Source organism: Vipera berus (assembly GCF_964194415.1).
Source record: "Vipera berus genome assembly, chromosome: 3".
In the NCBI taxonomy this organism is placed as follows: domain Eukaryota; kingdom Metazoa; phylum Chordata; class Lepidosauria; order Squamata; family Viperidae; genus Vipera; species Vipera berus.
This window is the reverse complement of record NC_138204.1, coordinates 120,344,872-120,362,350: the sequence shown is the minus strand read 5'-3', so window position 1 is coordinate 120,362,350 and position 17,479 is coordinate 120,344,872. Positions and strand designations below refer to the sequence as shown.

General features: G+C 41.3%; 1 protein-coding gene across 1 annotated transcript in view; it reads left to right on the top strand.

Annotated features, from left to right (window-relative positions):
* Positions 1–81: 81 nt before the first annotated feature.
* LOC308666662 (protocadherin alpha-5-like) overlaps positions 82–17,479 on the top strand; it is a gene marked incomplete at its 5' end in the record, with an annotated part of 153,128 nt that continues 135,730 nt past the window's right edge. The window contains 2 exons of the mRNA XM_081325555.1: positions 82–2,442; positions 7,997–10,396. Coding sequence (XP_081181681.1) covers positions 82–2,442; positions 7,997–10,396 — 4,761 coding nt within the window. The remainder of the gene's footprint in view (positions 2,443–7,996; positions 10,397–17,479) is intronic.

Sequence of the window (17,479 nt, the reverse complement as noted above, 5' to 3'; positions counted from 1 at the left end):
GGGCTCCGCTCCTGACCCCTTGAAGGCAAGGTATTTAGAGAACAAGAGAACGAGCTTGCGGGTGTTGTGCCTGTGTCTGCGATGCTTACCTGGCCGAAGGGGCTGCTGCAGCTGCTTCTGCTCCAGACCGCCTGGAAAATGGGGAGCGGCCAGCTCCATTATTCTGTGCTGGAGGAATCCCAGCACGGCACCTTTGTGGGCCGCATCGCCCAGGATCTGGGGTTGGAGGTGAGCGAGCTGGTGCCTCGGATGTTCCGGATGCTGTCCAAAGGAGAGAAGGAGTATTTTGAGGTAAACCTGCAGAATGGGATCTTGTTTGTAAATTCCCGGATAGACAGGGAGGAGCTGTGTGCCAAGACCACAGACTGTGTCCTTCATCTGGAGGTGATTGTGGAGAAACCTCTGAGGTTCTTCCATGTGGAGGTGGAAGTCAAAGACATGAATGACAATGCTCCCGTCTTCTCTGCCAGGGAACAGATCCTGAGCATGGTTGAACTCACAACAGCATCTGGTACCCGATTCCCTTTAGAGGGAGCCTCTGATGCAGATATTGGTTCTAATGCTCTGTTAAATTACAAGCTCAGCCCAAACAAATATTTTGCTCTTGATACAGGAAATGATGAAGATGGGAGTGAATCTGTAGTACTTGTATTGAAGGTTCCACTTGACAGGGAGGAGAGTCCTGTGCATCATTTAGTACTGACAGCCACTGATGGGGGTGAACCAAAACTCACAGGAACTGTTCAGCTGGTCATCAATGTGCTGGATATAAATGACAACCCTCCTGTATTTAACCAATCTGTTTATAGGGTAAAGTTGCTAGAAAATACAGCTAGTGGGTCGTTAGTTATTACTCTGAATGCAACAGATTTAGATGAAGGGATTAATAGGGAAATCTTGTATTTTTTTAGTAATAAAGTACCTACACATGTCTCAAAGCTATTTAGTATAAATTCTGATACTGGGGAAATCAGAGTAATAGGAAAATTGGATTATGAAGAAAGTAAGTTTTATGAACTTCCAATTGTAGCAGAAGATAAAGGCAATTCTCCATTATCAGGGCACTGTAAAGTTCTCATTGAAGTGTTGGACATGAATGACAATATTCCAGAATTATCTGTGAATTCTCTCTCTGTGCCACTGCCAGAGGACTCCCCTCCAGGGACTGTGGTAGCCATCCTCAGTGCTTCTGACAGGGATTCTGGCACCAATGGACAAATCAACTGTTTCCTCTTGCCCACTGGAGTACCCTTCCAACTCGAGTCCACATTCAAGAACTACTACTCCCTGATTGTTGGTGCAGTCCTAGATCGAGAGCAGGTGGCTGAGTACAGGATGGTTGTGACGGTAGAAGATCAAGGCGTTCCACCCCTGTCTTCTAGCATCAGCCTCTTAGTGCCTATCAGTGACATAAATGATAATGTTCCAGCCTTCACAGAGCCCTCCTACACAGTCTTTGTGAAGGAGAACAATCCCCCTGGTGCTCACATCTTCACAGTATCTGCCTTGGACCCAGACGTAGCTGAGAATGCCCTGATCAGCTATTGGATAGATGAGAAGCTGTGGCCATTGTCAAGCTACATCTCTGTACATTCGGAGAGTGGAAAGCTCTATGCTCTGCAGTCCTTGGACTACGAGGAGTTGAAACTGCTGGAGTTCCAGGTGAGAGCCAAGGATGCTGGAATGCCCTCCTTGTGTGGCAATGTGACTCTTCAGATCTTTGTGCTGGACGAGAACGACAATGCACCTGCCGTGTCAGGATCATCAGAAGAGAACATGATTCTTCTAGTGGTCCCCGTGATGCCTGGGCACATTGTAGGCAAGATCCATGCCTTGGATGCAGATTCTGGCTACAACGCGTGGCTCAGGTATGAACTAGTTGAAGAAAGCAGTGGTCCATGGTCTGTGGGCCAGTATAGCGGTGAGGTGAGTACCAAATATCCTCTGGATGAGTCAGAAGGAGGCAAAATCCAGACTGTTCTGGTTCTTGTGAAGGATCATGGGAAGCCTCAACTCTCAGCCACAGCCACCCTGAGTATGTCACTGGTGACAAATGGTCAGACAATCAAATCGGATATTAATCTTCGAAGATCAGTGGAGACCTTCATGCCTCTGGTGGACTCAATTAACATCTATCTGATCATTGCCATCTGCTCTGTTTCCAGCCTCTTCTTGCTGGCCATTCTCATCTACGTGGCCCTGCGATGTCACTGCAAGGCAAAGGAATCCATGGTTTATGGCCCTGGCATGGCCACCCTGGTCTGTGCCAGTGAGGTGGGCAGCTGGTCCTATTCCAATCGCCACAGCCACATCCTGGCAGGGGTGAGCGCAGAGGCTGGTGCCAAGAGCGACCTGATGATTTTCAGTCCCAACATTCCTGTTTTTGCAGATAATGGGGAACTAATCAATGGGGTTGATGTGCCCCCAGATTCTGCTAAAAAGGTGAGTTCAGCTCTTGGAGTCCTTCTCATCCACCCAGCATCCTATTTTAATACTTATTTTTTAGGATTAGTCTTGGGACAATGTTGTTTTTGAATTGTTAGGTTTTGGCACTGATGGCAAATACATTGATTTATAAAATACTTTTTTTTATAAAAATATTTTTCCAATTTGAGTAGCTATAGAAAGGTGCAAAGAAAGTTTGTCATTTACCTGAAAGTAAATGAACATTAATGAATGTTTTTTCTGTTGTTGATAATTTTGTTAATTGATGAATCAATTCTCAACTTTTTGTGACAATATTTATGGCTAGCATAAATTGCAAATGTTAAACCTTTATTAATCTCCTAGATGACATAGAACCTTACTTATAAGTTTGTTTGGGGAAGTTTATATGTTGTTAATATATTGTTGGAAATTTAGAAATAAAATATAATATTGTAAAGGCTTTAATATTGGATAGAAATAATACACTTATAATACAGAAATTATAAATTATAACTGTATATCCCTTTTACTAGAATGATCAATGATCACCTTGTACTAGAGCTCACTAATTCAAACTGGAATGGCTTTCTCATTTTAACAACCATTAGGTGGATTCTTTTATCCTGTTTTTATTGCAACATCTGCAGTGTCACGCATTTTGAGATTGGAAGGAATCAAGTGATGTTCCCAAGCCAAGGTCCCTCCTAATTGTTATGTTCTATAATTCTCCTCAAGTCTTTGAGAGTAGCGTCAACTTAACATATATTTTAGGAGTGGGGAAGGATTATGTCAGGGGTCTTCAAACTTGGCTCTTTTATGATTTATGGACTTCAACTCCCAGAGTTCCTCAGCCAGCATGCCTGGCTGAGAAATTCTGGGAGTTGAAGTCCACAAGTCATAAAAGGGCCAAGTTTCAAGACTCCTGGGATTATGTCATATTAATACCCAGGTCTTTATCTTATTAAGCGGAATGAATAATCTGAGAGAATAGATGGAAGTATGAGGGGACTGAAGGAGGGAAATCCTTGCAACCTTCAACAAAATAAGATTTGGGGAATCTAAGGTTTTGAAGCTCAGCAGTGTTTCCCTGTTGTATTCTGTGAAGCTCTCACCACTGAACTGCATCTTGTGGATAGGACCCATATCTCAAGTCTTGTCAAGATCCTGAATCTTGAGTCTATCTTCCAAAGAATTAGCAACTCATCAAACTGAAGACAAGTATGTAGAGTCAAACCCCTCTGTGGGTAATATTTGGTGGTAGATGCCATGAGTCCCAACTTTACATGACTATATTTATTTTTCTTTTTAACACTTTAGGGGAGGGATTGAGTGGGAGAAAGAGAGCACAGAAGAAAATAATATTTAAAACAAGGAAAAAAAATAAAAAAATAATATACTTGAAACTTTAATACTTAATCCTCAATTATATAGTAATATAAAATCTACCAGTCTTTATATTATGTATGTAAAGATGATAAATCCATATTTCTTAATATGATGATGAATTCAGCTTTTTGCATATAATTATAAATATCTTCAATCCATATTTCTCTTTCTAAAACCATTGTAAGAAAGTTACAAGTGTTAAACCAAAAGGCGATAATAGTGGGTCAAGCCAAAATCATGTGGATATGTGTGTCCTTCAATATTTTGTCTTATTTCGATAGGATTGCTGCATGCAATATTACAATAACTATGAATGCATATCTTCAAAGTATCGTAAATGGTAAGTTCAGTGAGAGAGAGAGAAATCTGTTTTATTAAAAACAGCTTCTTTAGTAAGATCTATTTTGATAAAGGTAACGCGGTGGCTCAGTGGGTTAGGACGCTGAGCTTGTCGATCAGAAGGTCGGCAGTTTGGCGGGTCGAATCCCGAGTGCCGCATAACAGAGTGAGCACCTGTTACTCGTCCCAGCTTCTGCCAACCTAGCAGTTCGAAAGCACGTAAAAATGCAAGTAGAAAAATAGGGACCGCTATGGTGGGAATGTAACAGCGTTCCGTGCGCCTTTGGCGTCTAGTCATGCCGGCCACATGACCACGGAGACGTCCTCGGACAAGCGCTGGCTCTTCGGCTTTGAAACGGAGATGAGCACCGGCCCCTAGAGTTGGAAACGACTAGCACGCATGTGAGGGGGAACCTTTACCTTTACCTTTTATTTTAATACCATGTTGGAAAAAAAGTGATTGTTTTGTTACAGTAATTGTTGATGCTATTGGAGCATGATCAGATATTACTATATCTTTATCCAATGATAAAAGAATAGGAATACTAAAGAATAATTGAGAACAAGCCTGATTTTATTTTTTATTATTAATTTATTTGCTAGGACAGATGAAAAAGTCACCATATATCCATCATATGCTCTTGTAGAACTTTCCATGTACGTGACTTAAAGTGAGTTGGGCTAGTATGATTTAGAAGGATTCTTAAACCTTGTTTCTTTATTTTTATTTTAATTGTCATATTGGTCTGCTTCCATTTTTATTCCAAACATAGGATCATAAAGCCTTTAAAATGGCAGTACACGTAACAATATAAAACAATAAGACATCCTCAATAAATTTAAAACATTCATGATAAACAATGAACTTTAAAATATCCATGGTAGAAAATAACTAGAACAATGATTCCCTGCGGTCCCTATATACTAAACCCTACAGGAACTGTCCCATGACAATTATAGCATGTTTTACAGTTTACAGTTATCAAAGTAGTAGCAAGATGACTTACTGGAGACTCTCTGGCATATTCTGGCATATTATTGTTTTCTAGAAGATTGTCATAGTTAATCAAATATTCAAAGGGAGATTGGGTTTGGCTAGTCTAAAAAAAGAAGAAACAGGGGTGACATGATAGCAGTATTCCAGTATCTGAGGGGCTGCCACAAAGAAGAGGGGGTCAAATTATTCTCCAAAGCACCAGAGGGCAGGACAAGAAACAATGGTTGGAAACTGACCAAAGAGAGAAGCTACTTGGAATTAAGGAGAAACTTCCTGACAGTGAGGATAATTAACCAGTGGAACAGCATGCCTTCAGAAATCATGGGCGCTCCATCACCGGAGGTTTTTAAGAAGAAACTGGGAAGAAATTTGTCTGAAGTGGTATAGGTTCTCCTGCTTGAGCAGGGGGTTGGACTAGAAGACCTCCAAGGTCCCTTCCAGCTCTATTATGTTCTCAAGATTGCTCATTCATGTTGGAGTTATGACAGAAAAAAACCACACCTGGTTTCAATCTGGACATGGGATTATCAGGAACTTCTCCCATGATATATATGCACTAAAATTGAGTGATTCTGACTAGAACAGAGAGGCTTGGAATATACCGTGGTACCGAGCTATATATTCATTCTTCCCTACAAGAGAATTATAGAAGAGATGGTTGCTGCTATTCAACAGCATGGATAGCCAATGTTTGTGATGGATGATATAGTACCAGATGATTGGGCCCCTTGGGTAGGATAGCTGAGGATCTTTTGGAGTACTAAGGGTATTTTTGGTGTCTCTGGATGAAAGCATCCAGGATACTAAACTGCTGATTTAGGAGGAGAAAATTCAAAGTCTGAAGACAGACTTAAGCGGGAACATGGAACATAAGAAGCAAAAACACAGAGAAAAAGGAAATGAATCAACCACACATTGACATTATAGGCATTAGAAAACTGAAACGAAGTGCAATGGAACATGTTTAATCAAGACGACGACATGGCTGACTACTTAGGATATGAAAAACAGAGCAATGTTGCCTTTATTATCAGGAGAATATAACAAGAGCAGTACTTGGCTACACTGCAACCAATGACAAAATAATATTAATTAGACTTCATGGAAAACCCTTTAATATACTGATTATTAACTTTATGTTCCATGGGGGCGCAGTTTGACACCCCCTGCTCTAGATTAAAGGTTGACTAGTGGAGACTAGTAACAGAGCGAGCGCCTGTTACTCGTCCCAGCTTCTGCCAACCTAGCAGTTCGAAAGCACGTAAAAATGCAAGTAGAAAAATAGGGACCACTACGGTAGGAAGGTAACAGCGTTCCTTGCGCCTTTGGCGTCTAGTCATGCTGGCCACATGACCACGGAGACGTCCTCGGACAAGCGCTGGCTCTTCGGCTTTGAAACGGAGATGAGCACCGGCCCCTAGAGTTGGAAACGACTGGCACGCATGTGTGGGGGAACCTTTACCTTTACCTAGTGGAGACTGCGTTCATGAATTTTTTTCTACCAGGCTAATGAGGTTAATCAGTTTCCAATTGTTTTCGTCTGAACTATAAAAAATAAAGGTACAATTTTCTTTATGATGGTTAGATGTTCAGTGTGTCTATGTGTTCATGTATATAAAAGAAACAACAGTGAAAAAATTCTTATGTGAGGTTATTTAGTGACAGACTCATTAAGTCATTTGAAGTGAAATATAAAAATGGAAATGTTTGAATTTCTATACTTTTTTCCTTCTCAAAATATTTAGTACAAAATTGAACATGTTAAACATCTGAAAATAAGTGGTGGAAAAAAGTGATTAAAAACACCTATGAAAGTTAAAAAAGTAATGCAGAATAAAAAAGGGAACTAAAAACAAACAAAAAACCCCCAATGCAAATGCAAAAACAGAGAAACAGATATAGTTTTTATACCAATACAATATAATTTTTAAGGAATCACACAAATAGAACTTTGAAACTGGTTTCACTACCTAATTATTTATTCTGAGGCAGGGACTTAATTAATGATTTAAAATATCTTCGATAGTCTCCCAGAAATAATTTTGGAATAATAAATACTTTATAGACTTGGTAATGACATCAAAAGTAACAGACTAATCAGGGAAAGGTCCAAGAGTTACTATCTTGTGGGTTAGATTATTTGCAACATGTAATCTATTTCAGGAATAAAGCCAATTAAGACATCATCTGAGTTTTGAGAACTTGCCCTGCTTGTCATTTGCCTAAAAGGTTCAAGATCTCAGAAATAAAACTAGAAAAGTACTTCTGCTTCCATAGCATTTGAATGCCCTATTGCGGTTCTTTGGAATTAATATTACACTGTTTGTGATCTTGGTCAAAAGTCTGATTCAAATGCTTTGCAACTAATTCAACTTCTTCCCATTTGTCTGCTGCTCAGCTATGGGGAACAATGGGAAAGATGGCCAGAGAAGCAGACAACTATCCATTTCATGATAGTGCATTTTCACGAAACCACCAAGGGATGAATATAAGATCTAAATTAATATAATAGTCAGAAAACAAAAGAAGGAAAACTACACACCAGAGATACATAAAGGAATAGCACGCCCTCCTATCACAGAGGCTGAATAAAGAATGGAGGTCTGTGTCTCCATTTTGAAATGCGGTCACAAGAGGTCGCTGTTTCCTAAGGAAACCCTCCAAGTGAAACTGAAAATGCAGAGCCCCTCCCTTAAAGGGACCGACATTCCTGCCGCCCTGATCCGCAAGGGAAAGATCGAACAACAGAGAAATCACAACAAGCCAAGATCCAATCTATGACAGAATTGCCAACATGGCTGGGCTACGTGGGCTCCGCTCCTGACCCCTTGAAGGCAAGGTGTTTAGAGAAAAAGAGAAGAGCTTGCGGGTGCTGTGCCTGTGTCTGCGATGCTTACCTGGCCGAAGGGGCTGCTGCAGCTGCTTCTGCTCCAGACCGCCTGGAAAATGGGGAGCGGCCAGCTCCATTATTCTGTGCTGGAGGAATCCCAGCACGGCACCTTTGTGGGCCGCATCGCCCAGGATCTGGGGTTGGAGGTGAGCGAGCTGGTGCCTCGGATGTTCCGGATGCTGTCCAAAGGAGAGAAGGAGTATTTTGAGGTAAACCTGCAGAATGGGATCTTGTTTGTAAATTCCCGGATAGACAGGGAGGAGCTTTGTGCCAAGACTGCAGACTGTGTCCTTCATCTGGAGGTGATTGTGGAGAAACCTCTGAGGTTCTTCCATGTGGAGGTGGAAGTCAAAGACATGAATGACAATGCTCCTGTCTTCTCTGCCAGGGAACAGATCCTGAGCATGGCTGAACTCACAACAGCATCTGGTACCCGATTCCCTTTAAAGGGAGCCTCTGATGCAGATATTGGTACTAATGCTCTGTTAAATTACAAGCTCAGCCCAAACAAACATTTTGCTCTTGATTCAGGAAATGATGAAGATGACAGTAAATCTGTAATACTTGTGTTAAAGGTTCCACTTGACAGAGAGGAGAGCCCTGTGCATCATTTAGTACTGACAGCCACTGATGGGGGTGAACCAAAACTTACAGGAACTGTTCAGCTCATCATCAGTGTGCTGGATGTTAATGACAACCCTCCTGTATTTAACCAATCTGTTTATAGGGTGAGATTGCTAGAAAATACAGCTATTGGGTCGTTAGTTATTACTCTGAATGCAACAGATTTAGATGAAGAGATTAATAGGGAAATCTCTTATTTTTTTACTGATAGCCTAGATTATGTCACAAAGTTGTTTGGTATAAATTCTGATACTGGGGAAATCAGAGTAATTGGAAAATTGGATTATGAAGAAAGTAAGTTCTATGAACTTCCAATTGTTGCAGAAGATAAAGGCAATTCTCCATTATTTGGACACTGTAAGGTTCTCATTGAAGTGTTGGACATAAATGACAATATTCCAGAATTATCTGTGAATTCTCTCTCTGTGCCACTGCCAGAGGACTCCCCTCCAGGGACTGTGGTAGCCATCCTCAGTGCTTCTGACAGGGATTCTGGCACCAATGGACAAATCAGCTGTTTCCTCTTGCCCTCTGGAGTACCCTTCAAACTCGAGTCCACATTCAAGAACTACTACTCCCTGATTGTTGGTGCAGTCCTAGATCGAGAGCAGGTGGCTGAGTACAGGATGGTTGTGATGGTGGAAGATCAAGGCGTTCCACCACTGTCATCTAGCATCAGCCTCTTAGTGCCTATCAGTGACATAAATGATAATGTTCCAGCCTTCACACAGCCCTCCTACACAGTCTTTGTGAAGGAGAACAATCCCCCTGGTGCTCACATCTTCACAGTATCTGCCTCGGACCCAGATCTGGCAGAGAATGCCCTGATCACCTATTGGATAGACGAGAAGCTGTGGCCATTGTCAAGCTACATCTCTGTACATTCGGAGAGTGGAAAGCTCTATGCTCTGCAGTCCTTGGACTACGAGGAGTTGAAACTGCTGGAGTTCCAGGTGAGAGCCAAGGATGCTGGAATGCCCTCCTTGTGTGGCAATGCGACTGTTCAGGTCTTTGTGCTGGACGAGAACGATAATGCACCTGCTGTGTCAGGATCATCAGAAGAGAACCTGATTCTTCTAGTGGTCCCCGTGATGCCTGGGCATATTGTAGGCAAGATCCATGCCTTGGATGCAGATTCTGGCTACAATGCGTGGCTCAGGTATGAATTGGTTGAAGAAAGCAGCGGTCCATGGTCTGTGGGGCAGTATAGCGGTGAGGTGAGTACCAAATATCCTCTGGATGAGTCAGAAGGAGGCAAAATCCAGAATGTTCTGGTTCTGGTGAAGGACCATGGAAAACCTCAGCTCTCAGCCACAGCCACCCTGAGTGTGTCACTGGTGACAAATGGTCAGACAATCAAATCAGATATTAATCTTCGAAGATCAGTGGAGACCTTCATGCCTCTGGTGGACTCAATCAATATATATCTGATCATTGCCATCTGCTCTGTTTCCAGCCTCTTCTTGCTGGCCATTCTCATCTACGTGGCCCTGCGATGTCACTGCAAGGCAAAGGAATCCATGGTTTATGGCCCTGGCATGGCCACCCTGGTTTGTGCCAGTGAAGTGGGCAGCTGGTCCTATTCCAATCGCCACAGCCACATCCTGGCAGGGGTGAGCGCAGAGGCTGGTGCCAAGAGTGACCTGATGATTTTCAGTCCCAACATTCCCGTCTTTACAGATAATGGGGAACTAATCAATGGGGTTGATGTGCCTCTAGATTCTGCTAAAAAGGTGAGTCCAGCTCTTGAAGTCCTTCTCATCCACCCAGCATCTTATTTTAATACTTATCATTTAGGATTAGTCTCGAGACAATGTTGTTTTTGAATTGTTGTTTTTTGACACTGATGGTAAATAAATTTAGAAATTTAGAAATCACTAATATATTTTATGAAGAAATATTTTTTCAATTTTAGAAGCTATAGGAATGACATTAAACCTAAGAAGACTCTTCAACTGATACAATCATTTTGCTCTGGCAAGCTATTTTTTATCTTTGTCTTGTTTTCAGATGGGCATTACTTAATTATTTTTCTTTTGTTGATAATTTTATTATTTAATTTTAATTTAATTTAATTTATTAATATTTCTATACCGCCCTTCTCCCGAAGGACTCAGGGCGGTGTACAGGGCAAGAATAAAACATAGAAATTTACAAAAAATAAAAGATAATTAAATACATGCCCGATTAAAAATACAGTTAATACATGGTAAAAAACCCCCAATAAAAATAGTAAAAAACCCCACCAATCCCCCCTCAGGCCAGGCCGGCTTGCTCGAACAAGTATGTTTTCAGATCGCGGCGAAAGGAGCGAAGATCGGGCGCCATCCGGAGCTCAACCGGTAACTGGTTCCATAGCTCCGGGGCGCCCACAGAGAAGGATCTCCCCCTGGGGGCCACCAGTCCACCATTTGATGAATCAGTTCTCAATATGATGCCTCTTTTTGTGACAATATTTACGGCTAGCATAAATTACAAACCTTAAAACTTCACTAACCTGCTAGATGACGCAGAACTTTATTTGTAAGTTTGGCGTGAAGTTAGTATGTGTTTTTGGAGTGGGGAAGGATTATGTCATATTGAAACCCAGGTCTTTATCTTATGTAGCTGAACGAATAATCTGAGAGAATAGATGAAGTGTGAGGGGATTGTAGGAGGGAAATCCTTGCAACCTTCAACAGAACAAGACTTGGGGATCTAAGGTTTTGACAGATCAGCAGTGTTTCCCAACCTTGCCAAGGTGCAGCTGTGTGGTCCTGAGATTCCCAAATTCTCAGCAAAGGGCAGCTGACAGGGAAATCTGAGCCTGCAGGGCTTCATAGCTGAAAATGATGGAGCTCGGGGAATACCTGTTTTTATTCTGAGAGGCTCATGGAGCAATTAAGCAGTAAAGGCTAAAAATCTGCTTGGATTTTTCAAGTACATGTCAAATGGGAACTTTATTCATTTAATCAGATATTTTTCTCAGTACAGATGTGCTTTGCCATTCCTTTACTTCTGTGAGGTGTTCTTTTTTTTATCTTCACAATCTATTTTGTAAGCCTGGGATGTCTTGGTGGTCCCCCATCTACATACAGTTCAAACATGTTTACTTTCTTGAGATCAGCCAGATGATCTCTTACTCTAAAGAGTTACTCAACTTACTGAAATTGTAGGAATGGTATGAACATCTAACATACTGATTTCACCAAGTCATTGGACAAAGTATACTATACGTTTCTGATTAATAAGCTTGTTACATGTGAACCTGATACCTTGCTAATTCAATGAATCTATAACTGAGTTGAAATATTTATTGAAAGAATACTGATCAAAAACTCATAGAATCATAGGACTCCAAAGGACTTTGGAAGTCTTCTAGTCTAGCCAGCTGCTCAAGGTAAAAGACCATATACCATCCTGGATAAATAGTTGTCGAGTCTATTCCTGAAAAGCTATAGCAATTGAGCACTCACAACTCCAGGAGGCAACTTTTTCCTTTGATTAATTGTTTTCATTGTCAGGAGATATTTCTTTAGTCGGATCTCCCTTTAATATGTTTCCACCCATCCTTCTTGCTTTCTAGTATTTTGGAGAATAAGTCCATCCTGTCTTCTCTGTGACAGCCCATCAAGTAGTGGAAATCTGCTTGATGTCATCCCTAGTCCTTCTCTTCATTAGACTAGACCAGAGATAGGTAACCTAAAACACTCAAAGAGTCACTTGCACCCGTTTCCCATTGAAAAGAAAACACTGGGAGCCGCAAAAACCTTTTGACATCTAAAATGAAGATAGCACTGCATATATTGTTTTTTACCTTTATGCTATGTATAAAAAAACTATAGTGTGCTGCATTTATGAAATTGAACTGCTAGAAAGAAAACAAATGTTTATTTCTGCATGCAACAAAAGCATTTTGAACTCCAAAAAAAAAGACGCTGGGTCGAAGGTTACTTTTAAATAAAATACTCAAATGTCTATTTGAGTCCTCCTCATATTTATGAAATAAAAAGCCAGTGCAAACTATAAAAAAGTGCAAACAGAAAAATAGAAAAGAAAACAATTGCAGGGGGGGGGGGGGAAAGAAAAGGACAGGAGAAAGAGGGAAAAAACCTTTCTCCTTCATCCCAACAGGTAAAAACAATTTTAGTAGCTTATCTACCATCTTTAAATACAGCATAATTATCCCCATACCTCACCTGTTAATTAAAAAAAATCAAAATATTTCATTAAACGTTCTTTACTAAAATTCCAGTAAGGACAACCACATATATTCATATTTTTTTTCTTTCACACTCTCTCCCTCTCTCTCTCTCTCTCTCTCCCTCTCTCCCTTTCTCTCTCTCTCTCTCTCTCTCTCTCTCTCTCTCTCTCTCTCTCTCTCTCCTTCTCTCTTTCTGCCCTTGGTCTGCCAGTCCTCTTCCCTCTCTGTTTCTCTCTCTTTCCCTCCCTCTCTCTTTCTGCCCTTGGTCTTCCAGTCCTCTTCCCCCACCCTGTGTGTTTGTGTGTTGTGTGTGTGTGACTGAGATTGAGAGAGACAGAGAGGTACTTGTGCTTCCCTTTTCTCCCTTTCTCTCTCTCCAATCTTTTGCTCACCTGGCAAGCAGGCTTCACACTGTTCTTGGACAAGCTGATACACATTTTTATTGGGCTGGCTCTCTTCCTGCTTCCTGTGGAGCAGTAAGCTCGTCAGCTTCTCCAAGGAGAGCATGAGTTACACACAGACACAGAGACACACACACACACACACAGAGAAGGGAAGTGCAAGTGCCTCTCTCTGTCTCTCTCTGTCTCTCTCTCTCTGCAAACTGGGAGCCGCAGGAGAAGGCTGAAAGAGCTGCATGCAGATCCAGAGCCGCAGTTGACGACCCGTGGACTAGACATACCCAATCCCTGCAACCATTCATTGCATACTTTCATCTCCAGTCTCCTAATCATCTTTATTGCTCTTCCCTGCACTTTCTTTTTTCCCTGTTGGTTAACCATGGATTATCCACAGCCTAATGTGCATTTGGCCAAGAGGTGAAACATGGTTTTCCATGAAATTTGAAGAACTAGGGGTGACATGATAGCAGTGCTTCAATATCTAGAGGCCTGCCATAAAGAAGAGGAGGTCAACGTATTCTCCAAAGCATCCAAAGACAGAACAAGAAGCAATGGATAGAAAATAATTAAGGAGAGAATCAACCTAGAAATAAGGAAACATTTCCTGTCAAAAACACATCATGTCAGACAAATATTATTGCATTCTTTGACCTGAGTGTTAACTGGGGGGGGGGAGGAGCCAAGATGGTGGACAGGCAGCAAAGGCTGTAAAGAGCTCCTCCAAAAGTAAAAGTAAAAGCATTCTTTGACCAAGTGACAAAATTAGTGGACTAGAGGACTACTGTGGATATACTTTTCTTGGACTTCAGTAAGGCATTTGATAAAGTAGATCACAACCTACTACTTGATAAGATAGAAAAATGTGGGTTGGACAGCATCAGATGGATTTGTAGCTGGCTGACTGGACATACTCAGCATGTGGTCCTCAATGGAACTGCATCTACGTGGAGGGAAGTGTGTAGTGGGGTGCCCCAGGGCTCTGTTCTAGTCCCAGTCCTCTTCAACATCTTCCATCAACTATTTGGATGAGGGGATAGATGGGGAACTCATCAAATTTGCAGACGACACCAAGCTGGCAGGAATAGCCAACACTCCAGAAGATAGGCTTAAGATACAGGAGGATCTGAACAAACTGGAACACTGGGCGCTATCTAACAAAATGAAATTCAATGATGAAAAAAGTAAAGTTCTACATTTAGGCAAGAAAAACCAAATGTACAGGTATAGTATAGGTGGTATCTTGCTCAATAGAAGCAAATGTGAGAGGTATCTCATAGTCCTAGTGGACAATCACTTAGATATGAGCCAGCAGTGTGCTGCAGCTGCCAAAAAAGCCAACACAGTGTTATGCATTAACACAGGGATAGAATCAAGATCACATGAAGTATTAATACCACTTTACAACACCTTGGTAAGGCCACACTTGGAATACTGCATCCAGCTTTGATCACCATGATGTAAAACAGATGTTGAGACTCTAGAAAGAGTACAGAGAAGAGCAACAAAGATGATTAGAGGTCTGGAGGCTAAAACATATAAGGAACGGTTGCTGGAATTGGGTATGTCCAGTTTGATGAAGAGAAGGATGAGGGGGGATATGATAGGAGTGTTCCAATATCTCAGGGGCTGTCACAAAGAAGGAGTCAAGCTATTCTCCAAAGTGCCTGAAGGCAGGACAAGAAGCAATGGATGGAAACTAGTCAAGGAGAAAAGCAATCTAGAACTAAGGAGAAACTTCCTGACAGAACAATCAACCAGTGGAACAATCTGCCTCCAGAAGCAGTGAATGCTCCAACACTGGAAGTTTTTAAGAAGAGACTGGACAGCCATTTGTATGAAATGGTATAGGGTTTCCTGCCTGAGCAGGAGGTTGGACTAAATGACCTCCAAGGGACCTTCCAATAATAATAATAATAATAATAATAATAATAATAATAATAATAATAATAATAATAATAATAATAATAATAATAATAATAATAATAATAATATTTTGTGTGGAAAAAGTGATAAAAAGCTTTTTAAAAAGTAGTGCAGAATAAAAAAGGGAACAAAAGAAAAACAAAAGAAAAAATGCAAATGCCAAAATAGAGAAATAGATGCAAAGTTTTTATACCAATGCAATATAATTTTCAAGGGATCACACAAATAGAATTTTGAAACTGGTTTCACTACCAAATTATTGATAGATTCTGAGGTAGGGACTTCATTAATAACTTAGAATGTTAAAAGATTTAGTTCAAAATGATATAAGCTAAACGGGTCATATGAAATACACAATTAGATTAATTGCAATATATAATTTATTTCAGGAATAAGCCAGTTAAGACATCACATGAGTTTTGAGAACTTGATTTTTAAATTTGCCTAAAAAGTTCAAGAGCTGCATATTCAGCCAAGATCTCAGAAATTAAAATGGAAAAGTACTTCTGCTTTCATAGCATTTGAATAACCTTATGCGGTTCTTTGGAGTTAATATTACACTGTTTGTGATCTTGGTCAAAAGTCTGATTCAAATGGTTTGCAACTAATTCAACTTCCCCTCACCTGTCTGGTGCTCCTCTATTGGGAACAATGGGAAAGATGGCCAGAGAAGCAGACAACTATCCATTCCATTATAGTGCATTTTCACGAAACCACCAAGGGTTGACTATAAGATCTAAATTAATATAATAGTCAGAAAACAAAAGAAGGAAAACTACACATCAGAGATACATAAAGGAATAGCACGCCCTCCTATCACAGAGGCTGAATAAAGAATGGAGGTCTGTTTCTCCATTTTGAAATGCGGTCACAAGAGGTCGCTGTTTCCTAAGGAAACCCTCCAAGTGAAACTGAAAATGCAGAGCCCCTCCCTTAAAGGGACCGACATTCCTGCCGGCCAGATCCGCAAGGGAAAGATCGAACAACAGAGAAATCACAACAAGCCAAGATCCAACCTATGAAAGAATTACCAGTATGGATGGGCAACGTGGGCTCCGCTCCTGACCCCTTGAAGGCAAGGTATTTAGAGAAAAAGAGCAGAGCTTGCGGGTGCTGAGGCTGTGTCTGCGATGCTTACCTGGCCGAAGGGGCTGCTGCAGCTGCTTCTGCTCCAGACCGCCTGGAAAATGGGGAGCGGCCAGCTCCATTATTCTGTGCTGGAGGAATCCCAGCACGGCACCTTTGTGGGCCGCATCGCCCAGGATCTGGGGTTGGAGGTGAGCGAGCTGGTGCCTCGGATGTTCCGGATGCTGTCCAAAGGAGAGAAGGAGTATTTTGAGGTAAACCTGCAGAATGGGATCTTGTTTGTAAATTCCCGGATAGACAGGGAGGAGCTGTGTGCCAAGACTGCAGACTGTGTCCTTCATCAGGAGGTGATTGTGGAGAAACCTCTGAGGTTCTTTCATGTAGAGGTGGAAGTCAAAGACATGAATGACAATGCTCCCGTCTTCTCTGCCAGGGAACAGATCCTGAGCATGGCTGAACTGATAAAATCTGGTACCCGATTCCCTTTAAAGGGAGCCTCTGATGCAGATATTGGTACTAATGCTCTGTTAAATTACAAGCTCAGCCCAAACAAACATTTTGCTCTTGATTCAGGAAATGATGAAGATGAGAGTAAATCTGTAGTACTTGTGTTAAAGGTTCCACTTGACAGAGAGGAGAGCCCTGTGCATCATTTAGTACTGACAGCCACTGATGGGGGTGAACCAAAACTTACAGGAACTGTTCAGCTGGTCATCCATGTGCTGGATGTTAATGACAACCCTCCTATATTTAACCAATCTGTTTATAGGGTAAAGTTGCTAGAAAATACAGCTATTGGGTCATTAGTTATTACTCTGAATGCAACAGACATAGATGAAGGGATTAACAGGGAAATCTCTTATTTTTTTACTGATAGCCTAGATTATGTCACAAAGTTGTTTGGTATAAATTCTGATACTGGGGAAATCAGAGTTATTGGAAAATTGGATTATGAAGAAAGTAAGTTCTATGAACTTCCAATTGTAGCAGAAGATAAAGGAACTTTATCAGGGCACTGTAAAGTTCTCATTGAAGTGTTGGACATGAATGACAATATTCCAGAATTATCTGTGAATTCTCTCTCTGTGCCACTGCCAGAGGACTCCCCTCCAGGGACTGTGGTAGCCATCCTCAGTGCTTCTGACAGAGATTCTGGCACCAATGGACAAATCAACTGTTTCCTCTTTCCCCCTGGAGTACCCTTCAAACTCGAGTCCACATTC